Raw genomic sequence first — 26206 nt, forward strand, 5'->3', positions numbered from 1 at the left:
CTAGCAGGTGATAAACCTGGAAGCTCATCAGGAAAGACATCCTGAAACTCTCTGACAACTGGCACTGAGGCTGGCTCCCTGACCTGACTGTCTATCTCTCTCACATGAGCTAAGTACCCCTGACATCCCTTCCTAAGCAACCTACGAGCCTGAAGAGCTGATATCAGACCTCTAGGTGTGCCCCTCTTGTCTCCTCTGAAGACGACCTCTGACCCGTCCTGATCTCTGAACCTGACTACCTTATCCCTGCAGTCCAAGGTAGCACCATGGGTAGATAGCCAATCCATCCCTAGAATGACGTCAAAGTCTGTCAAATCTAGAACCACAAGGTCGGCGGAGAGGCATCTTCCCTCAACAAAAACTGGACTGTACTGGCAGACTGACACTGCCACTGACGGGTCACACTTGGGTCCACTGACCCATAGGGGACACTCTAACCCAGAGACTATCAGACCCAACCTCTCAACGGCTCTCGGAGCAATAAATGAATGAGATGCACCCGGGTCCATTAATGCATACACATCAGAACACCCAATGACGAGATTACCTGAAACCACGGTGTTGGATGTGTTAGCCTCCTGCTGAGTCATGGTGAAGATCCTGGCTGGAGCTGATGGACCTTCACCTCGGGAACCAGAAGAAGAGGTTGCCCCTCTCCCTCTACCTCTGCCACTGCCCTAAGTTGTGGCTGGAGCTGCTGGCTGTGCCACACTACCAGAAGCTGTCTGCTGGAGCTGGCCCATAAAAGGCGCTCTAGGACACTCCCGAGCTATGTGTCCCTCCTGTCCACATCTGAAACATGTATTAGTCCCAGCTCGACACACTCCCCTGTGTGGTCTTCCACATCTCTGACATTCTGTACCATCTGAGCCTGAACTCGAGCCACCGCCAAATCCCAGACCGGATTTCAACTTGTTCCAAAACTTATTCTTCTTCGGCTTCTTGGTGGTGTTATCCCACCTCTTCTTACCTGAGCTCTGAGAAGAGAAACCTGGTCCTCCTCTGCCTGGGGTCTTAACCCCTGAAGACTGGGTCACTGACTGCTTCACTGACCCCTCAACTATAGCACTCGCCTCCATCCTTCGAGCCATATCCACCACAGTGTGGAAACTTTCTCTCTCAGCTGACTGAATCAACGAGGAGTACCTAGAATGCAGCTTCATAACATATCTCTTGGCTTTCTTCGTATCTGTATCTAGAGCTTGCCCTGAGAAAGGCAATAGCTCCAAGAATTTATCCGTGAACTCCTCTACACCCATGTGCTCTGACTGCCTCAGTTGCTCAAATTCAATCATCTTCAGTTCTCTGGAACTGTCTGGAAAAGCCCATCCCACGAACTCATTCGCAAATTCCTCCCATGTCATGCCGTCTAGTCTCGGGTCCACATAACACTTGAACCATTCCCGTGCCTTCTTGCACTTTAAAGTGAACCCTGCCATCTGAATGGCCCTGCTATCATTCGCCCCTAGCTCATCAGTTATTGTCTTCACTACTCTCAGATACTCAAAGGGGTCATCCCCTGACTTGTATTTGGGAGCATCCAGCTTAAGGTAATCTGTCATCTTTACCTTGCTCCCACCAGTTGAGCTAGGTCTAGGAGGTTGAGTAACTGGGGCTGCTGGTTCTGTAGGTGGTGGAGGTGGGGGTGCAGCATTCCCCGAGGTGGGGTTTGCCGGGTTTGGATAGAAGGGTGAGGGTGGATAAGCTGGGTACTGTATGTAAGGTGGATAGAAAGGTGGATAAGGCATGTAGGTAGGGTAGGGGTTAAAGCTGGAGTAATCCGACGTGCCTCCCATCGGATACCCTGAACCCTGTGGGAAGGGTGGATAATGGGGTGGAAAACCATACCCCGAGGCCTGAACGCCTCCCTGAGACTCCCCCGTCCCTTCTTCCTCCATGCTCACATCCAGGTTCCCATCCCTCCTCTGATCCTCTTCCATAACCTCCCTCACATCTGAAGAACTTCCTCCTCTATCAGTCCCCCTTCTGCTAGCGTCAAAAGACCTTCTAGGGTCCCTTGACACTCTTTCTCTGTTGGCTCTACAAGACATTGCCCTAGGCAATGTAGGAGGACGGGCGCTCGTGCCCTCATCCTCAGGTGGTACTCCAGTCAATCTTGCCGATCGACGGGTTCCTCTCATCCTGTTTTCTGAAAAACAGTACACATCATACAAACATCAGCATCATATGGTTCATGTGGGCACACATGAACCCTCATCACATATACATCATTCATATCATAGCATCAATGCACATGTATATAATCATGGCATTTCACATCATCATACAAGACAGGACTCAACATCCTATCCTAGTGGACATGATCTTCCAATTGTGCTTGACCTTCTAGAACATCTATGAGCCCGACACTCTAGGTCCGACCATATGAACCTAGGGCTCTGATACCATTCTGTAACGACCCGAAAATCGGACCGCTACCGGCGCTAGGATCCAGATCGGCTTAAGGCCGCCGGGACCCGTAGCAAGCCTAACATATAACCTGTAAACCTGTATAATCCCATACATGATCAACAACATACATAAAAATTTAAAACTTTTCCTTCAAACATCCAACTCAACCTGAACATACATGCACATAGTCATAATCATAATCATGATCCCTCTGTGGAATCTCATCAATGCCCCAATGGGCAATACAACATGAGATGAGTTGGCTTTCTTGAACATTATAAAACATTTTTGATCATGTAATAAAAGGGATACCTCATACACAATGTCAAGCACAATATCTAATCCTCAATATCATTACATGACTGAAACTGTACTTTTACATAACATTAATACATTTATCATGTCCACACTATCTATTACATAAATCAGACTTCATTACTCTTGTAAACATCCTGGTCTACCCTGTACCTGCAATCCTGGGGAAATGGAAGAGGGGTGAGCTACTAGAGCCCAGTGAGCAGAATAATAAAAACATTTAAATCATGTGGATCATGGAATGCATCACATCACATCTAATCACATCAAGGATGAATTTGTCACCAATAGCCCTCTATATGGTCCAACTGTGCCAGAACGTAGAATGGGTCCTGGTCTTTCCCTTACATAACATATCATAACATAACAGTGTCCAACTGTGCCAGAACGTAGAATGGGTCCTGGTCTTTCCCTTACATAGTGCCAGCGAACGTAGAATGGGTCCCACTGGTCTTACTTTCCGTACCGTACATATCACATCGTCATATCATAGATCGAGGGCTATGGATCATCCAACATTCATCCACATCAACATTTAACATATGCAATGCAACATATTCGTGAATTCTAATGCAAGCAACCTAGTTCATCACATGGCATTCATGATGCATGAAGCATGCTAAAAAGTACATTATTTGCTTTAAAATATAATAAGTTATTCCACTCACCTCTGGACAGCTCTGACCAGACACTGGGGCAACAGACTCACAGCTGGGGTCCTCGGTTCCTCGGGTCCGAACCTACACAGGTGGACTCAAATGAGGGACCAAACATACATGAACATAACTCTAAACTATTCCCCAAAAACCCCCTAAAATATCATGAAATAATCATAGAGAAACATGCAAGAAATGGCTGAACAGGGCACTTTCGGCGGCAGGTTCGGCGGTCGAAAGTCCCTCCAGAGCCGAAAGTCAGGCAGGTTCGGCGGCACCTTCGGCGGCCGAAACTCCCAGACAGAGGCGAAACTCATGCATGTTCGGCGGCACCTTCGGCGGCCGAAAGTCCCAGACAGAGACGAAAGTCTCTTTTCGGGGGCAACTTCGGCAGCCGAAAGGCCTGCCTCCCCAGCCATGTTCAGCGGCCGAAAGTTCCTTCGGCTGCCGAACCTGGTTTCTGCCAAAGGGTAGAAACTTGGCTCCCTTATGCATTTATGCCTCCAAACTCATCCAATCATGCATAAACCTATTCTACAACATTCCCAAGCATTGACAAGCAAACATACAAGCTCCTAGGGGCATCAAACCAACAAAAACCCCAACTACAACACACAAGCAACTCACATTGCTCAAAAACACATATAAAACCCATAAACCTAACTATGAGCTAAACATGCATTCTACCCCCATGAACTTGCATAAAACTTGCTTAAAACATAACATAAGCTAGAGATCGACTCTTACCTCTTGAAGATCGAGAGTAGAGGCGACCAAACTTGGAGTTGGAAGAGATTCGGGTTCTTGAACCTCAAAGCTCCAAAACTTTGCTCAAAAGCTCAAATCTTCAAAACGAAGTTAAAACAAGTGAAAAACTTGAAAGATCTAGAGGAAAAACATCAAAGATCGGTGAGGGGCGGCGGAAAGCTCACCTTGGCCGAAAATGGGGAAAAACTCGCCCGTTTTCGGCTAAGGGACCCTTTTATAGTGGCTGGCCAGGCCACGTTCGGGGGCCGAATGTGCCTTCGCATGCATGCCATGTTCGGCGGCCGAACTTGAGGTTCGGCGGCCGAACCTAGACTTCCCTCCCTTGTGCTTTCGGGGGCCTAAAGACGCTCCCGAAGGCATGCATGTTCGGCGGCCGAACTTGAGGTTCGGCGGCCGAACCTGAGTTTTCCTCCAAGGTTGTTTTCATGCAAAAACTCATTTCCATTTTACTTAAAACCATGAAATACCTTAAAACATTTTATGTAAACATGTTTCTACCCTACTAGAGGCTTCCGACATCCGAGATTCCACCGGACGGTAGGAATTCCGATACCGGAGTCTAGCCGGGTATTACAGTTTGGTTTAGAACCGAACCGACCACAGCCCTAGGCGGAACCCGTCTTGTGATCTGACCTAGCGGAACCTACCTTGTGGCCTTGATTAGTGGGACCAACGCTTAGATTGTGGTTTGGCAGCAGCTGCCATGTAACTTAGCCTGGCGAAACTTGCGTTGTGGCCTTAATTAGTGAGACCAATGCCTGAATTGTGATCTAGCGGTACCCACCTTATGACTAGGCCTAGTGGAACCTGCCTTGTGGTCTTGATTAGTGAGACTAATGCTCGGATTATGGTCTGATGGAATCCGCCTTATGACTTGGCCTGGCGGAACCCACTTGTGGCCTTGATTAGTGGGACCAACGCCCAAATTATGGTCTGCGGTACCCACCTTGTGACTTGGCTTAGCAAAACCTACCTTGTAGCCTTTATTAGTGGGATCAACGCTCGAATTGTGATCTGGTGGAACTCGCCTTCTGACTTTGCCTGGTTGAATCCATCTTATGGCCTTGATTACTTGGACCAATGCCCAAATTATGATCTGGCAGAACCCACCTTGTGACCTGGGTTGGCAGAGATTGCCTTGTGGCCTGCAATGAATGCTTTTTAATCTTTTTCGAAGAAGGCAACCCCTTCATTCCTTGTCATTGAAGAACACAATATATGAAAAAACACCTCATTAACTGTCATTGATAAAATTTTCTCAGTGTTACAAATATTTCATGATTCGACCATCTAATTTGGTTAGGCTATAAGACCTTGGACAAATAACCTTCGAGACTCTAAATGGTCCTTTCTAATTTTTGTCGAGCTTACCAGATCGGCTGTTACATCTGTGGTTTCCTTACTTCTCTTGATCATCACTAGGTCCTTCTGCAATTACATGAATAATCCCATAGGCTCCCGAATCAGGGGTAGTTTTAGGAGTTGTTGCTTCGGGTTTAGGTCTCATCTCTTCTCTATCCTTTTTGGTGAAATTTAGAAGAGTATCGTCTCTTATCAGACTCTCGATCTTATCTTTCAGTTGCTGACACTTCTCCATCGTATGATCATGATCTTCATGGAAACAGTAGTACTTAGTTCTGTCTCGTCTTTCCACTTTCTCGGGATTGAGCTTAGGCGGCAACCTGACTTTTTTGTCGTTTTTCCTTATTCATATTAAAATACGTATCCGTGAGTCATTCAATGGAGTATAATTCTTATACTTATTTTGGTCATCCCTCCATTAGGAGACGGGATAACTCTTGTGATCTCCTTCATGTTCTCGCCTCTCCCGCTTTTGGCTTTGCTTTTTGTTCACCCTCTTGTCTTCTCTAAGTGCTTGGATTTCATCATCTAGCCCGATATACTTTTGGGTTTTGTCTATCAATTGTTGATATATTGCGGCTGAGTTTTTTTATTAAGGAATCCATGAATTTTATATTGCACGTTCCTTTCTTTAATGCTTCCCACGCTATCTCATGATTTAACTCCTCCACCTGTATTACTTCAACATTAAATCGTAAGATAAAACTCCTTAAAGACTCGCCTTCTCCTTGGTAGATTTTTTGCAAGTCAGAGGAAAGTTTATTTAGGAGGTATACAAATAATAAGTTTGGATTTAAATAACGTAGCAAACTGCGTAAACTTTTTAATTAAACTTGGGCTCAGATGTTGATACCATTTTTGAGCCAAACTTGTGAGTGTTGATGGAAACACTCGGCATAACATGAATTCGTTGATATCTTGAAGCTGCATAGTCGTCCTGAAGATCGTCAGGTGGCTCTTGGGATATGTTGTTCCATCATATTTGTCCAAGTTAGGCAGCTTGAACTTAGTTGGAATATTTCTGCTAAGATTTCTTCCAAAAGAGGCGAGGAACCATCCAAGTCAAAGTCCTCTTGCTCCTTCTAGTACCATTGCATAGCCTTACCAGCTTCTAATCGATGCCTTTCGGAGTCCTTTAGGTCATATTTTGACCGCCTCTGTCTAAGTCCTTTGGGTATTTATGGAGGTTTCCTCCTTTCTTCTAGAAGTCATGTTGGACGTCTCCCCTCAAGTCTTATACTATTCGAGGGTAGCTTGCAAGCTTTGGATGTATTGGAGCATCTACTTGTTGTTCAAATTGTTGAGATCTGCTTCATTGACCATTGAGGATGTGTTTTGTCCACTACTAAGAGAGAAAAAAATGATGGCGCCCTCATTAGTAGCAATATTAGCAGTAACTCATGAACTACTGGCCATTTTGAGAGAAATTTCTTTCTAAGAGAAAATGAATAAAAGACCGGATTTAATCCAAATGAACAGGAAGGATTCAATGGATTTTCTTGGTAACGGAACCAAATGATGCGACTGAAAAATAGAGCTGTGCTGTGATTGGATAAACCTGCAAAAGAAAGAACGTGAGGTGGTGGGTGCCCATGGCAGCTACTCTGATGTTCAAGTCAGTAAACTGGAGAATAGGACGAATATAGAACTTGAGAATAGTTGTGTAAGAGTTTGGTACTTTTATCTCTGTGATCGTTCCCTTTTTATACTGTAAGAAAATGAGGATAAATATAACATTTTTTGATAATCCGGCGATGATATGGCTAACTACTTGATAAAGAATCTTACTGGGTTGACTGGTTGGAGATCCCTGATTATAGGCGTAACAGAGTTCGCTGGGATGTGTCTGCTAACGGTAACTTTATATCGAGACTCGTCCTATCTAGAAGAGCGCGAGTCTTGATGAAAAACTAGGTGTTAAGGTGTCCGAACTTTTCTTTTCTCGGATAGAACCACGTTATCCACGTATCAGATTCTTGATACGGAACTCAATTTTATGGTAACAATTTATAGTTTATTTTTAGCGATCGTGATGTAATATTATATATATATATATAGTTGCTGACAATTTTTATATAATTTTGTTGATACTTTTACATGATTTTCTTATTTTAAAAATTAAAATTATCTATTTTACTTATAATTTTTATAAAATTGCATAAAAAATATATGGAGAAATATAGAAAATTTTATATTTATCCTATTAAGTAACATAAATATTTATTTCAAGTAATTTAGATTATAATATTTTAATTGGCTGTAATTGAAAACATTTGAAAATTTTACTATAATGGGTAAAAATCGATAAATTCTGAATACTTGTATTATGATACTATGTGATAAATCAATAATAATAAATAAAATAATATTATTAAAGTCAATCAATTGCTCATTAACATTCGCAGATTCTTAATTTGATCATAAACTATAATTGATAAAAAAAATTTAAAATTAGACTAAACCGATAAAAATAAAAGAATGGACTATAATTAAAAAAACATTAAAGTATTAGTTTTTTTTTCTTTTATAAACTATTTAACCTTTCTATAATAAAAGCTAAAAGGAAGCTAAATGAGTCAATATAATCTCTCTCTAGAAAAAATTTTAAATAAATTTTTATAAAACTTTTCATAATTTCATTTTTAAATTTTTAAATTAAAAAATTTTAAATTTTTTATTGCAAAAATTTTTCAAAAAAATTAATTTATTTAAATTTTTACAAAATTATTAATTCCAAATCGATATAAAAGAATTGAATCAAATCGATTTTAACCCTTACATAATAAGTAAAAGTCTGTAACTAAGCATAAATTGAGACTGAACTATGTCAATTAGTTCTGGTTTTTAAATTGGACCAGAACCTTATAATAAGTATCAGTTATAGGCTTTTTCTCTAAATTGGAGTGGAAATTGGTCGATTTAAAATAATAATTTAATTTCAGTTAGACTTTAAACTTTTAAAATAAATTATCTGATAAAATGCGCCATTTAAAATTGATATACGTACAAGTCAATTATTAAATAATTAAAGATTAAATTTTTTTATTTTTCTTTTTACTTATAAAAATATTATTTGAATTTAAATATAATACCATTTTATTTTTTATATTGTGCAAATGATACTTTTGTACAGTGTAATTATATATTTACTTATTAATTCAATAATATTTATGTTTATTTCTTAATTTTTTATTTTATTTTTTTACTTTTAAATTTTTTAAATTCAAATCGAATTGACATATTAAAATTTAAATTTAAATAGAATCAAAATTGAAATTATAAAATTATAATTATAAGTATTTTAAAACTGAATTGAATTTATGGAAACCGAAAAGAATCAAAACTATTTTTAAACAGTTACAAATTAGATCAGTATCAAAAACTAAATCCTACTGTGGATTTCAAACTGGAATTAGACTAAACCAATATTTGTCGTTAATCAGGTCTATCTTCCCAACTAAAATAGTTAGTAAAAGATAACCAATATCAGAATAATTGATAAATAATACAAGTATAGTTTAAAATAAGATTAAAGGATAAAATAATTCTAACTTTTTTAACAAATTATATTTATATTTCAATTTTTTAATTTTAAATAATTAAATTATAATTTTGATATTGATCACGATTTTTAGACATAATTTTAATAAAATTCAATTTTGCTATTTATCATTTTATTTGACTTTTTTTATTATTTTTTAATTTATATTTTTAAATCTATTAAATAAAATAATTGTAACATTTTTACAAAATTACATTTATATCTAAATCTTTAAAGTATTTTATAAAAAAATTTAATTTTTTTATAAAATTATGTTTGTATTCTCATTTTTAAAGATTGGACGGTGAAAATGCAGCTATCAAGACACCCACAAAGTCACGTTTATATACTCCTAAATAACGTTTATATCCTCTAAATAATATGTAAAATCTAGATTTGCCCTTAATATTTGTATTATCTAGATTTTATATATTGATAATCTAAATTGTTTAAGATATTATTTTAATTTAAAATTAAAAATTAGTTAGTTCTAGCTAATTTTATTTTTTAAAAAAATTATTATTCGATCTCCATTACGTAGAAAAACTCAATGATTAATCGTTTGATTTTAAAAAAATATTAAAATATGTATAAAATTTTTAAAAATTTTACTAATTAATTTTTTCATTAATTTTAACTATTAAGTGTCGAAAAAAATCTAAAACATTCTCAATCGAAGCGATAATTAATTTATATTTTTATAAAAAGAATCTAATTAATAAATTTTTTTGTATTATAGAAACTAAATAATAGAATATTTAATGTTTAAAATTAATAAAGGATCAATTAGTATATTTTTAATATTTTAGAGATATTTTAATATAATTTTAAAAATTAAAAGAGTAAATTTTTTTTATATTATAGAAATTAAATAATAAATTATTTTTTATTTTTTATTATTTTTTTGACTATTCATATTTTGCTTATGGTTGTAATTTTATCATATTGTTTTGATGTAGTGTCACTAGGACAGACAACTGCAGATATACAGAAAGGGGCAATCTTATTTAGTCGTTCTTGTATTGGGTGTCATGACGCGGGTGGAAACATAATTCAACCAGTAAGTCTAATTAACTCTTTTTTTAAATTTTATCTCTCTTATTTTGTTGCAGTCATACTCCCATTTATTATTTTAGAATGTTCAATAAGCAAGACTATTGAAATATTAAGTTTTTAAGTTCAAACTTGTTACGGTTAAATATCTAAATTAGCCTTCAAACTTTATCATCAAAGTCAATTGAAGTCTTCAAGTCCTTATAAAATCAAATCTACTTTCTTGTAATTAGAATATAATTAACTGAAGAGTGATAATTTTTTATCTAAAAGAATTAATAATGTATTTAAACTTAGAATTTCATTGTTTAAATTTAATTATATTAGCACTTGTTTTTTATTAAATATAGAATCAAAATTTACTTAGTTTTTCAATTATCATCTAAAATTTGAATGCATAATAAATTGAACACAATTAATAATTCAAGGAACTACAATCTTCAATCACTAAAATTCAAAATTACTAGTTCTAATTCAGAATTATCAAGAGTAGAACTAAATAAAACTTGAATAATTTGTTGACAATTGAAAATCACACAACGATTTGGTGGTAGAAATTTTGCAGCAAATAACACGCACTGACTCAACGCTAATGCTAACGTTTCGAAAATCACCGAAAAACCATTGCCCTCTGAGTAACTGGAAATAGTTCTCTCAAGCATTTCTTCAGAATTATCAATATTAGTTGTTATTTCAATATTATTATATATAATAATAATTATAATATTATTTAAGGATATAAATAACTTTAGTACGTTGCATATGTCCAAAAAAGATACCTGTTCCGTGTCTTTCTATGGACACTACAAGTTTGCAACTGTTGAGAACAATTATTCTCATCAATGTCTTGCAACCGTGGTTTTCAAACACTTCTTTTTTTTTGAAAAAAAAATAAAGCAAAATGTCTTTTTAGTGTAACTGCTTGTGATCTATAGGAAGTGAATTTCATTTTGTGACATTCAATTTTTCTATTCTTTTTCTTTTACGCTTTTGCCTGTTTTTTTTTTAATTCCTTTCATATTTTGATTTGAGTTTTTATGGTTAGAAAGAAAAAAAAACGAGTAATATTTTTTTAAACAAGAAATAGGAATTAAAGAAGTAAAATCTAAAATCTCTCGGATTTACTCAAATACACTTATCACTATACTAAATCTATGAGTTCAAGTAATTTTAATTTTTTTTAATAGGCATTATATTCTAGGGATAAATTTTTATTCCACCTTTTATGTCAAGAAAGGAAATTAAAGGTAATTTTTCTAAAATGTATTTTTATGTCAAGAAAGGAAATTAAAGGTAATTTTTCTAAAATGTATTTTCCAACTAAAAATTTCTTAAATTTTATGTAGGGGCTTTGTTAGAAAAAAATTTTAAAAGTTTATAAATTTTTATATTTATATTTTTATAATTTTAACTATAAACTTTAATCAATTTTAACTGTCATACGTTGATTATTTTTTAAAATACTTATTAATAAAAAATTCTAAATATTTACCTTAATTTATATTTAAATATATCAAAAATTTAAACTGTTTTCGATTTATTATAAAATTAAATTGAATGTGAAAAATTAATTATAAATTATAATATAATTCATAAAGTTTTATTTGATTAATAAAATAGTTATTAAAATACATATTTTTATTTTAATAATATTTTTTTATTAGTTCCATTATTTATTTTTTATTCTTATTTTTATATACATATTGCATATTAATAAAAATTTAAAATATAAAAAATTAATAATCTAAAAATATATAATATTTCATTTTATTTAATATTATTAATATAAAATATGGTTTTTAAGATAATAAATTAATATATATCATATGTATACTTACATAGATGAACAAACCAAAGAGAGAAATATTAAATAGGTGATAGGTCAACAACTTATGAGAGATGTGGTTAAAAAATATGAACTTTTATGAGATATGACTTTATAAATTAAAATATATTTAATATTATTAATATGAAATATATTTTTCATAAATTAAAAATATGGCTGAAATATATAATATTTATACATTATATAATTTTATATAATGAAAATGTATTTATAATAAATATTTATTTAGTATAATATATTTAATATTATATAAAATAAAATTATTTTTAATATAAAATTTAAATTGAAGGACTATATATTTTATTAATATAAAATTTTAGAAATTATATTTTAATTTTCTATTAAATTTTTTATATTTAATTTAGTTTTCTCAATTATAATTATGATAAATTTAAAAATTTTAATTGTATTATTTAAAAATTTAAAATTTAAAATATAAATATAAATTAAATAAACGTTTGAATTTTCTTAATCTAATAGATTTCTTAAGGAATAATTTATGTTATATGACATAACATGTGATTAAAAAGGATTAAAATTAATTGAATTTAATGATTAAAATTGAGGTAAATATTAAAAATTGAATTTATTATTTAAAATTTTAAATTTAGAATATGAATGTTAAAATTCATAAACTTTAAATTTTTTTTTTCTGATAAGCTTTTATTCAATCTTTTATTTATCTTCCATTCCTTTTATCATTTTTATTTTCCCTAAATTTCTACAATACTTATATCTTCTCCTGAGCTCGATAACCCTAATAATGTATGTCTCACTAAACAATAATAGCTAAATCCGTTGACATTTGACAAATGTAACTTAGACCATAAATATTATAATAATATTTTTAAAAAATCAAGTTCATAATTTTCTCTATTTAAAAAATAATTTATATTTATTATATTTATTTTAATTAAATTAAAAGTCATAATTAAACTAATAAATCTAAAATGATTAAATTCATTAGACTAGATATAATTGTAGTCATAAATAACCGTTTACTTTTAATTTTATTAGAGTTAATATGATAATTAATTTTTAAATGATTCTTAATTTTTTAGGAATATTTCACCATAATATTTATGATCTATAACTATGTAAAAAATTATATTTATTGATATAAAAAAATTCAAAAATAAATTATTGGCTGAAATTATAATTAAACTGAATTAAAATTAAAAATTTAATCAAATCGAAATAGGATATATTTGTTATAAAATATTTAGAATATAATTATTGAAATTAATGAAGTCTAAATATTTTTTTTGATAATAATTTAGATGCCAATTTAAATAATGATATGATATTTCTGTTAAATTTAACGATAAAACGTAATATAGGATATAAATAAAATTGAGTGATTAATATTGAATATATTCAATTAATTTTTATAATTTAAAATATAAATAATTTTTTCGTCACTATCCTTTTGATTAAGAATTTGATTAAGGTAATTAAATTTTTTATAGATGAATTTTATTTACATTATTTATTTTTTTAACCCCACATGCTAAATCTTTTTATAGAGTAAGTTTAACTAAACTAAAATTTTGTATTAAATAATTTATATCAATTAAAAATTCTCTTGAAAAATAATGGATTTTTGTTAAACAAATAGAGTTCAAATACTTACTTTTTTGTTTTAGTCCATGGACATTGATAAACGTAGCCATTTTTCCTGGTCTCTAATTCATACTGAAAAAAAAAAAAAAAAAAATCATAATGCCTTATTCATTGCAGGGAGCCACTCTTTTCATGGAAGACCTGCAAAGGTAAATTAGCCTATCCTAATTCCAATACGCTACCAGAGTTCTTTTTTTTTTTTTTCAATTAGTAACGAAATTTTTTCAATTATTAATTTAATAAAATATAATAATGTTTAGTGATGGATTTGGTTTTCTACTATGAAAGTCGTTGTTAATCTAGAAATTAATAACAAATTTCATTTGATAAAACTTTAAAAAATAAAAATTTAAATTCGTTAATAAATATATTAATGAATTTTAAATTTGTTACTAAATTTTAAAATAAAAAAAAACAATTTTATGTTAAAATTTTAAATTTGTCATTATATTTTATGTTAAAATATTATTTTATTATTTTAAATTATTTTAATTTTAAGATAATTAATTATTATAAAATGAAATAATAAACTTAAAGGCAAGTAAAAGAAAATAAAAGAATATAGAAAAAAATAGGAAAACGAAAGAAATTGAGGAAAAAGAAAGAAAATGAAAGAAAAAAAAAGAGAAAATTGAGAGAAAATGAAAAAAAAAAGGAAAAGAAGTAATAAAATGAAAAAAAATAAGAGAAATAAAAAGAGAATGGAAGGTGTAAATGTTACAGGAGGGAAAAATAATGTTTACTCTATTATAGATACAATTAGAAATCTCATATTTATATATAATTTAAGGAATAAAAAAGAAAAACTAACTATACTATTACATAATTATCTATAAAGAACTGACTAACTATATTACTCTAGAATAATTTAGAATAATTATTTTTCTTTATTTTCTTGAATAACTGAATTTCTTAATACCTCGCAAGCTGGAGAATGAATATCAAGCATTCCCAGCTTGACCTTTAAATTGGAAAAATAGGTAGAGTCGGTGGTTAGTGAAAATGTGAGCAAGTTGAGTAGCTATGGAGAGAGGAAATAATTTAAGAACACCAATATATATTTTTTCTTGAACAAGATAACAATCCAATTTAATGTGTTTTGTGCGCTTATGAAAAAAAGGATTAGCAGCAATGTGGAAAGTACTTTGATTATCACAAAAAACCATCACAGGGGATTGATAAGTAACCTATAAATCATGAAACAAATAAGTTAACTATTGTAATTCACAAGTGAGAGTAACAAGGGCTTTATATTCAGCCTTAGAGGATGAACGAGAAACTGTGTGTTGTTTCTTAGACTTCTATGATACAAGGAAGAGCCAAAAAAGACACAAAAGCCAGTCATAGATCTTCAAATGTCAACGCATCTAACCCAATCAAAACCACTAAAACCTTTTAACTGAAGATCAAATGTTATAGAGAAGAAAATATCAGAACCTAGACTGCTTATGTGCTACCTACAAATGAAAATTAGTAGAATATAATAGGTATTGACTTAACTATTGAACAAAATAAGTTAGATCAGATCTTGTAGTGGTAGATATAATAATTTGCCAACAAGTCTTCTGTATGTAGAAGGATCAGGCAAAAGAGTGCCTTTATTCTTTTGAAGTTTAAGGATACTGCTCATCGGTGTCTAAACATGTTTGGAGGCAATGTAACCTGCATCAGGAAGAATATCTAAAGCATATATTTTTTTTTATTAAGTACAATACCCTTGGAAGATCTAGCAATCTCTAATCCCTCAAAAAAAAAAAAAAAAAAACTTAAGATTTCTCAAGTCTTTGATTTTGAAAGAGGTGTCAAGAAAATCTTTAACAAGTTGTATTTTTTTTATATCATTGCCAGCAAGGATAATGTCATTCACGTAGACTAATAGAGCAGAAAAAGAAGAAGAATTATGTTTAATAAAAAGAGAATAATCAAATTTATTTTGAATGTAACTAAAATTAAGTAAAACGGTAGAAAGATTGGAGAACCATTGTCCACTAGCTTGCTTTAGGCCATACAAAGACTTGAGAATCTTGCAGACTTTAGGCTTATAAAATGAAAACTATATTTGAAACACATGGATAATAAGAAAATAGGCCACACTCTCTCCAACACATATAGACATGTAATACAATTTCAGATCACGTAATGCATGTATAGGCAAATTGCACTTTGGCCAATTTTGTTATTTTAGTATTTTAGTATTTGTGGGATTTGTTTTAAATTAATTTAGCCTAAATTAGAAGGCAAATTCATGCAGCCCATTTAGAAAGGAGATTTCTCCAAAACAATTTAGGAAAATAATCTTTAATGTAATTTAGATTTGACTATTTGACTAGATACCCTTCCTATATTATAATTACACCTTTCCGCACCAGAATTAGGGTTGAAACTATAAAAACGCCCTTAAGGTGGCAGTTATGAGGACAATAAATAAAAATAATGTTATGAATAATAGTTTGGTTCTTCTTCATTTTTTAGCAATTATCAAAGTTCAATCTTGTGACATTCTAATATGAATATCTTCTATACTTAGTTAACTTATCAAGAATTTCTTGTGGCATTCTTGAAACTGGAATAATTTAATTATCTATGTTTCTAATCACATTGGTTAGGGGTGTAGTAGAGCAACTTTTGCTCCATAATCTTTGTTTTTAATCACATTGGTTGGTTAGGGATGTGGTAGAGCAACTTTCTGGAATATATCTTGCCTTGTTCTTTATCAAGTTGTGTGACGGGATTTTTAATTACATGTTGATCATAGGTTCCACATCAAGTTATCGCTCTGATACCAACTAATGCGAAATCCAAGACCAACATGTGATAAAAAATCCCGTCACATAACTTGACAAAAAACGAGGCAAAGATATCTTCCAGAAGGTTGCTCTACTACACCCCTAACCAACCAATGTGATTAGAAACATAGATAATCAAGTGATTCCAGTTTGAGAACTCTACAATAAATTCTTGATAAATTAACTAAGCATGGAGGATATCCATATTAGAACGCTACAAGGTTGAACCTTGATAAGTTGCTAAATAATAGAGATGAACTAAAATATTATTCGTAACATCATTTTTTTCATTCCCAATTATGGCTGCCACCTTAAATGTGTTTTTATAGCTTTCAAACTCTAATTCTAGTGTAGAAAGGTATAATTACAATATAGGAGGACTATCTAGTCAAATAGTCAAATCTAGATTACATTAAAGATCATTTTCCTAAATTGTCTTGGATGAATCTCCTTCCTAAATGGATTGCATGAATTTGTCTTCTAATTTAGCCTAAATTAATTTAAAATAAATTTTAAAAAATACTAAAATACCAAAATAACAAAATTGGTCTAAATACAATTCGACTATATATGAATTACGTGATTTGAAATTGTGTTGCGCATCCACATATGCTGAAGAGTGCGTTGCATATTTTCTTATTCTCCCATACTTTCCAAATATAGTTATCATTAAGCGATGATAATTTGACTTGTCATAATTTGGAGCTTCCCATATTAAATCTTTGAAGAGTGTGAATACTTCAATCCATAAGTTGTTGAAGAATCGTATCATTCCCGTACTTGTATCACAATATGCCCACTGTGCAAAAACTATGCAGCTTGAATTACTAGCCCTTGAACATAATAACACTTGGGTGATCACTGAACTTCCTAAAGGGAAGAAAGCCATAGGCTGCAAGTGGATTTACAAAGTTAAATATAAATCTATTGGTGAAATTGACAAGTTTAAAGCCCGTCTAGTAGCCAAAGGCTACAATTAAATAGAGGGCTTGGATTACAAAGACAGTTTCTGTTGAAAAGTGGTAGAAAAAGATATAGAAATTAAATGAAAGATGAGCAGAATATTTGCTTGAGGCGTGATAATAATCACTGTCCTTAAGGATAATTCGCCTACGGTTGCGTATCCTCCAGGATTCAACAAGCCTTCTGAATTACAAATAACCCAGGAGCAAGAACAGCAGCAAATATTAATTACCGAGAAATAGAGAAGAAGCAGTAGAGAGAAAGAGAAGCATTTGTTTTTTGTGTGATCCTGAATAACGTAAATGCACTGCTATTTATAGTGCTTAGCGTTATTCAAATCCACAATATCAGCTAAAAATATGGTTTAATTAAGATAAAGATTAAGATATCCACAATATTAGCTAAAAATATGGTTCAGTTAGGATAAAGATTAAAATAACTTAAAGTGGAAAAAATCTTTTTAACCAACTTAAAATCTGTAACTTATTTCAAAATATTTTAAATTATTTATGATTCTTTTGAAATAATTTGTTAAATATCCAACAATCCCCCACTTATTTCAAAAGGATTGGAACATAAATTTAAGTAAAATATTTTTTGGGTATAGTAGAATGTATTAATTTTGGTGTCTTTTGAATTGTGAAAGATAATTTACTGAATATTTGGTGAAGTTTAAACTTCTATGAACCAAACGATTCTTAGTATAAATTAAACTTTTCACCAATCACAATGTACTTTCACAATTCTACTGTTTGACGCGGTGTTGTACTAATAAGCCATGCGTGTGCCTGGAAGTTCATGAGAGCTCTAGAAATTTGCTTTCAATCTCATAGGAGCGGCTCCACTCCACTCTCATATAGGTCATTCTATCAAGTGTATACAGCAGCTTATATGCCACCTATAAAGGATATGAAAATAATTAAGAGTTTTAACTCAACCTCACTTTCTTTGCAGTTTTAGCACTAACACCACAGGTAGGACTTTATAAAGTGCTTAATATAAATCAACTAATGATTTGTTATTACCCATATGAACTTATTTCATGGGATCGCCAATCATATAGGTTAGGTTACCATCATTGTTGACTTCCTCCAATAGGCTGTAGTCCCATACCCCTCGATGTTTCATTTATTAATTTCTTTCCCAAGGGTTTAGTCAGAGGATCGGCCAAATTCACTTCTGACTTCACATAATCAATAGATATAACTCCATCTTTTAGTAGCTGCTTTACCACATTATGTCTCAACCGAATGTGTCTATTTTTACCATTAAAGGTTTTATTTTTTGCAATGGCTATTGCAGCTTGGCAATCACAATGAATAGACACAGAAGGTGTTGGTTTCATTCCTAATGGAATGCCTGCCAAGAAGTTTTTCAACCACTCGGCCTCATTACCAGTCAAATCTAGAGCATTAAACTTTGATTCTATGGTTGATCTAGCAATAACAGTTTGTTTTGCTGATTTCCACGATATTGCTCCACCACCTAGGGTGAAAATATAACCACTAGTGGATTTGATCTCATCTGAATCTGAAATCCAATTTGCATCGCTATACCCTTCTAACACAGCAGGAAATTCACTATATAGAATACCATAATTTATGGTACCTCTCAAATATTTCATTAAACGTACCAAAGCATTTCAATGATCATGGTTAGGACTTTAAGTGTACCTGCTCAGTCTACACACTGCGTAAGCTATATCTGGTCGAGTAAAATTCATCAAATGAATTAAACTTCCAATAATTTGAGCATATTTAGACTGAGATACAACATCTTCAATATTTTTCTTTAACTGACTGTTAGCATCAAATGGAGTGTTTACAGGTTTCACATCAAAATTCTCAAATTTCTTTAGAAGTTTTTCAACATAATGTTCTTGAGTCAACATTAACCCATGATCATTTCGTACAAAATTCACACCCAAAATTACTTTAGCTTCTCCCATGTCTTTCATTTTAAATTTAGAAGATAAAAATTGTTTTGTTTCTTGAACTATATCAAAACATGAACAAAAAATGAGCATATCATCCATATATAAGCATATAATTACACAATCATTTCCAATAAGTTTTGTATAAACACATTTATCAACCTTAATAGAAGAAAAACCATTACTTAACAAAACTTGGTCAAATTTTTTATGCCATTGTTTTAGTGCTTATTTTAAACCATATAAAGATTTAAGCAATTTACAAACTTTAGTTTCTTGACCTAAAACAACACAACCTTCTGGTTGTACCATGTAAATAATCTCTTCTTCGAAATCACCATTTAAAAATGCAGTTTTTACATCCATCTGATGGATATAAAGTTTGTAAATAGAAGTCAAAGCAATTAAAATTCTAATTGAAGAAATTCTAGTAACAGGAGCATATGTATCAAAATAGTCAATGTTTTGTTTTTTAGTAAAACCTTTTGCAACAAGTATAGCTTTATATTTATCAATTAAACCATCAAGATTTAATTTCTTTTTGAAAATCCATTTGCAACCAATTGGTTTTGCTCCATGTGGTAGATCAACAAGTTTCCAAGTATTATTTTGTAAAATAGAACCAATTTCAACTTTAGTAGCTTCTTTCCGAAATAATGCATTAGAAGAAGAAATTGCATCTGAAAAAGTTAAAGGATCATCTTCCAAAAGATAAGCATAAAAATCATTTCCAAATGATTTTTCTTTCCTTTGTCTTTTTGATCTTCTTAACTCTTTAATTTCACTTTCATTTATATTTTCACTAACAGATGCATTAGAAACAACTTTATTTCTCAGAGGAAAAATATTTTCAAAAAACTCAGAATTTTTCGTTTCAATAATAGTGTTACAATCCAAAACATCACTTTTGAGTACAAGAAATCTATATGCAGTACTACAATTAGCATAACCAATAAATAAACAATCAGAAGTTTTTGCACCAATTTTTCTTTTCTTTGGTTCAGGAAGCATAACTTTGGTTAAACACCCCCACACTTTTAAATATTTTAAGTTAGGAGGATAACCCTTCCATAATTAATAAGGTGTAATACCAATTTTTTTATAAGGAATTCTATTTTATAAGTGATATGCAGATAAAATGGCTTCACCGCATAGATTATCTGATGCATTAGAACTAACAAGTAAACAATTCATCATTTCCTTTAAAGTTCTATTTTTTCTTTCTGCTACCCCATTTGATTAAGGTGAATATGGTGGGGTAATTTCGTGGATTATGCCATATTTTTCACAATAATCATTAAGTAAGACATATTCACCTCCTCTATCTGATCTAATTCTTTTAATTTTTCTATTTAATTGATTTTCTACTTCATTTTTACATGCAAGAAACATGTCAAAGGCTTCATCTTTATTTCTTAAAATATATACTTTAGTATATCTAGAAAAATCATCAATAAAATTTCATAGTATCTTTTTTCATCTCTAGCCATAGTTTGTTTTAAATCTCCTAAATCAATATGAATTAAATTTAATAATTCAATTTCTCTAAAAACAGAAGCACAAGTTTTCTTTATTTGTTTTGATTCAGCACATACTTCGCATTTATCTAAGCATGAATAATTAATATTAGATATAAGTCCAATTGCATGCATCTTCTTAATATAAGGTAAACTTACATGACTCATTCTATCATGCCATAATTTAAAAGAATCAATCAAGTAAGCAAAAGAATCAACATTTTCATCATTAACAATCTTGAAAACATTCAATACAAACAGTTCATTATTACAATATTCCTTATCTACAAACACATTATTTTTAGTTATAACTACTTGGCCAGATTCAAATGCAACTTTCACTCCATTTTTACCAAGCAGAGCAACAGAAATCAGATTAGTTCGAATTTCAGGGACATGTAGCACCTCATTCAGTTTCAAAAATTTGCCAGATGTGAGACGAAGAAGCACTTTGCCTTTTCCAAGAACTTTGAGTCACCAAGAAACACAGAATCTTCTCCTGTACTGGCTTGAGTGTAGAATGAAAAAGCACTTCTATTTGCACAAATGTGCCTCGTAGCACCTGAGTCTATGATCCATTCATTCATATTAGCCACAAGATTGGCTTGAGAAATGACCGTAGCAATTATGTCATCTACTTCCACCAAATTTGCCTTTGGTTTAGCAGGATTGTCATTTCTCTCCATTCTTTTCCTACATTGAGGTGCATGATGGCCTGGCTTGCCATACACAAAACAACTACCTTTTTTTCTTAAAAGTAGGATTATTAATATTTGGTTTATAATCATATTTCTTTTTATACCTTTTGTTTTGGTAGTGTGGCTAGTCTTGGATTAAGTTGGCGTTGGCAGCGATCTCTTTTCCTTTAGCTTTCTTGATCTCTTTCTTGTTTGTATTTTCAATGATGATATGAGTGATAAGCTCAGAAAGGGACAACTGCTTATGTTTATGCTTGAGTTGCTGCTTGTAGTCGCTCCACAAAGTCGGTAATTTTTCAATTAGCAAACCAGCAACAAGCTCCTCTTGAAGTGTTATATTTTCTGATTTCAGGTCCTCAATCAATTTGTGGTATTCATTGATTTGTGCCTTTATATCTTTATCATCCACCATCTCCCATTTGTAAAATTTGCTAATAGTAAATTTCTATTTGCCAACATCCTCAGCAGTATATTTGGCAATTATGGACTCCCATATTTGTTTTGCTTCTTTATAAGAGCAATAAACATCAAAGAGATCGTTAGATAATATTCTAATAATAGTGTACCTACATACCTTATTAGCATGAACCCATAATTCCCATTGTTTATTGGAAGTTTCTGCAGGTTTCGCATTGGTGAGAGCAAAAGCAACTCCATACATATCAAGAACTGAAAATACGTTCCTGCCATCATTTGAAATTATCACCATTGAACTGTTCAATTTTGGAGACATCTAGGAATGGCTTGGACATTGTCATGGCAGGTTACATCATAGCAGTAGGAACACCATTTGGAATGCCAGTGGCAGAAGGATCAACAGGTTCAGTAATGAAAGTATTGTTAGAAGAGGTAATTTCAGCCATTATCCTTAAGATTGTTGAAAAGTGGTAGAAAAAGATATAGAAATTAAATGCAAGATGAGCAGAATATTTGCTTGAGGCGTGATAATAATCACTGTCCTTAAAGATAATTCACCTACGGTTGCGTATTCTCTAGGATTCAACAAGCCTTCTGAATTACAAGTAATCCAGAAGCAAGAACAACATCAATTATTAATTATCCAGAAATAGAGAAGAAACAGTAGAGAGAAAAAGAAGTATTTGTTTTTTGTGTGATACTGAATAACGTAAATACACTGCTATTTATAGTGCTTAATATTATTCAAATCCACAATATCAGCTAAAAATATGGTTCAGTTAAGATAAAAGTTAAGATATCCACAATATGAGCTAAAAATATGGTTCAGTTAAGATAAAGATTAAGATCTCCACAATATCAGCTAAAAATATGGTTCAGTTAGGATAAAGATTAAGATAACTTAAAGTGAAAAAAATCTTTTTAACCAACTTAAAATCTATAAATTATTTCAAAATATTTTAAATTATTTATGATTCTTTTGAAATAATTTGTTAAATATCCAACAGTTTCTCCCCTATTGCCAAATTAACCACTGTCAGACTTATCATAGCCGTAGAAACCAATAAACAACGGCCCATCTTTTCATTAGATATCAGCAGTACCTTCTTATATGGTCATTTGAATGAGGAGATTTATATGCAACCTCCTCAGAGATATAATAAAGCTTGCCAGGACAAGTATGTCTCCTCAACTAGTCTCTTTATGGCCTCAAGCAGCCTAGAAATATGACATATAATTCTCAAGATTCATTACTGAATTTTCTCAATCATCTCATGATTATTATCTTTTTGTGAAACATGCTTTTGATTCTTTTATGACACTCTTGATATATGTGGGTGATGTAATCATCACTAGAACTTCAATATCGGATATCACTGCTATTAAGAATGCGCTACATTCAAAATTCTCTATTAAGGATTTAGGATTCCTTAAATATTTTTTGGGCCTCGAAGTGGCAAGGTCTCCTGATGCTACACCGCTTAGCCAAATTAAATTTATCACAGACATTTTGAGAGATGCTGACATGCTCTATTGGAAGTCATCCCCTTTTTATTACCTAAAGGGCTTCATTTGTTTCTTGATTCTGCGCAAGCTCTTAATAGGCCAGATACCTACAGAAGGTTAATTGGCATACTTCTCTATGCCAACTTAACTAGACCATACATCAGTTATGTTGTTCAGTTTTTTAGTCAATTCATGTGTACTCCTAGGCAATCCCATTGGGAGGCAGCGATGCATGTCTTGAGATACTTAAAAGGTACACTCTACTAGAGTTTGTGCTTTCCTATTTTTGGAAGTTTATAGCTTAAATTTTATTGTGACTCAGATTGGGCCGCTTGTTCATTCTCTAGAAAGTCCCTTATTGGTTACTGCATATTCTTTGGTTTATCCTTGATTTCTTGAAAAACCAAGAAGTAAAACACTATATCTAAGTCTTTAGCTGAAGCTGAATATAGAGCTATAGCCAGCACTATCTCAGAACTCCTCTGGATCACCTACCTTCTTCAAGCTTTACATCATGAGATTTCACTTCTCATTCCTCTACACTGTGATAAAAAGGCAGCCCTCCATTTAGTTGTAAATCCAGTTTTCCATGAACGAACAAAGCACATTGCCATTGATTATCATGTAGTACAAGAGCAACTGCAAAAAGGCTTCATCAGCACATCCCATCTCCCAACTTTAGAACAAGTAGCAGATCTTCTTACCAAGCCACTTTCTGCTAAACATCACTAATATCTCACTTTCAAGTTGCATCTGACTCATCTCCTAGCTCTAACTTGGCGCCGGGAGAGGTGTAGAGAATTAAATCCATATTTATTTTACATATAAATATTTCTTAATGCAAATGCTTTTTTAATTTCTATTCTTAGTTGGCTCACATATAACATGTTTGTATAAATATCTTCTAAGGCCTACTTAGGAAAACCTCAGCTACAAAAGACTATATCAGCTATTTTCCATAGCCTATATAGGCTTACCTTTTGTATAGAACAACTCCATTCTTCTCGAGACATTTAATAAAGTGTTTTTGTATTCTCCTCATCTCTCTGTCCTTTTTCTTCATGCAGTAATACATTAATAGTTAGTCTAGTTATATATATAATAAACTATTTGCTCTTAAAATTAAATTTTTGATCCATTCTTCCGTTCACGGATATTAGCAACTCATTTATCAATTTAAGAATTACTCGAACTAGACTGTCTTTCTTTATTTTTTTAATTGTATTTTAAGTATAATTATATTTACAATTAAAAAATATTTTAAATTAGATAGCCATTAAATTTAACAAGTTAATGTAAAAAGTATAATTTTATTAATGACAGAGAATATGTCATTTTTGTCATAAGTTAATTTCAGACCTTGATTCGGAAAAAACACAAATTATCAGATGTTTTTCTTAATTTTTTATAATTTTATTATAATCAATTAGATATTTGTATATGACTAAACATATATATATAATATTATAAAAATGGCATCTAAATTTGGTGGCTAACGTGGTAGAAATAATGGAATGGGTTGCACCTGCAGAAATGGAGCAGCCACTGAAGAAGAGATATACCGCATTACTTACTTTGGGAAGGGAAGAATGCCGGTAAATTTCCTCAAACTTTTCCCTTTAGACCACTCACTTTGTTTAAAACTCATTGTTATTACCACATTAATATGAATTTATTTTTCATTTTTAAATTTACATTATATAGTAATCTTGAATAAACAACATATAAACATGTATTTGAGCGTATATTTTAATTAATAAATGAAATATTTAGTTAAAATTATAGTAGATTCCACATTAAAATTTAAATAAATAGCATTGAGCTAAAAAGTTATATTTACTTTTAAAAGTTATATTTACTCTTAAATTACACAACGAATTTAATAAAACTAAATATTATATTTCGTTCTAAATTTACACTTAAATTACTATTAAAAAATTAAAAAAAATTATAATTTGTTAGGATTTATAAATGAAAGTCTTGTTCTTTTAGTATATTTGGATTTATTTAATATTTTTAGTGATAATTTAAAAATAAATTAAACTAAAAAATAAATTTATATTTTCTATTCTCATTCTAGAATTTAGAGGTAAATTTAATCTATTTACCAATAAAATTATAGTGGTATATACCTTTGTTTAGTTAGGAATTTTCCGCAGATATAAAACTAACTCTAATATTGTGAGTGGGCAGGGATTTGGGGAGAATTGCACGCCACGAGGCCAATGCACCTTTGGGCCACGTTTGCAGGATGATGAAATTAAGTTGTTGGCTGAGTTTGTGAAGTCGCAAGCTGATCAGGGCTGGCCTAACAACCAAATTATTCAAGATTGATGATGGCTTCCCATAATTCTCTAGAAAGAAAATAAAAATAAAAATTAAAATAAAAATGAAGAAGAGAGAGATCGCTTGCCTATTTAGATTAGGAGGCTATGTAATTTTCAACGTAATTCTTTAAACTTATACAATTGGCCAGTGTCCTCTTCCATAACCCCTTTTGGCCAATTCCTCTCAACCTTGACGATTGTGATTCATAAGATAAATGTATTGCATATGACCTCGTGTTTTTTCTATTTTGGTTTTTTCAGTTGCACATATTCATTAAGTTTCATTTATGTTAAATAATTTTTAAATCTTATATATATATATATATATATATATATATATATATATATATTAGTTAATGCTTAATTAATTTTTTTAGAAGTTTTTAATAAAAGTACTAATTACCAGTTCAAAAAAAAAATAAAAGTACTTATTAAATAGGTGGTCTGTTGACTTAAAAAGACCCAACTTTAAGTTTTTTTACA

General features: G+C 31.6%; 1 protein-coding gene across 2 annotated transcripts in view; it reads left to right on the forward strand.

Moving 5' to 3' along the window:
* The window catches only part of LOC110603396 (cytochrome c6, chloroplastic), a 38976-nt gene extending 13007 nt beyond the window's left edge, over positions 1–25969 (forward strand). For both annotated transcript variants that reach the window (XM_043951620.1, XM_043951621.1), the window contains exons 3-6: positions 10014–10114; positions 13694–13725; positions 24928–24991; positions 25590–25969. In XM_043951620.1, the coding sequence (XP_043807555.1) occupies positions 10014–10114; positions 13694–13725; positions 24928–24991; positions 25590–25730 (338 nt within the window). In that variant the 3' untranslated portion in view covers positions 25731–25969. The remainder of the gene's footprint in view (positions 1–10013; positions 10115–13693; positions 13726–24927; positions 24992–25589) is intronic.
* The last annotated feature ends 237 nt before the right edge of the window (positions 25970–26206 follow it).

This window comes from Manihot esculenta, chromosome 16, assembly GCF_001659605.2.
Source record: "Manihot esculenta cultivar AM560-2 chromosome 16, M.esculenta_v8, whole genome shotgun sequence".
Taxonomy (NCBI): domain Eukaryota; kingdom Viridiplantae; phylum Streptophyta; class Magnoliopsida; order Malpighiales; family Euphorbiaceae; genus Manihot; species Manihot esculenta.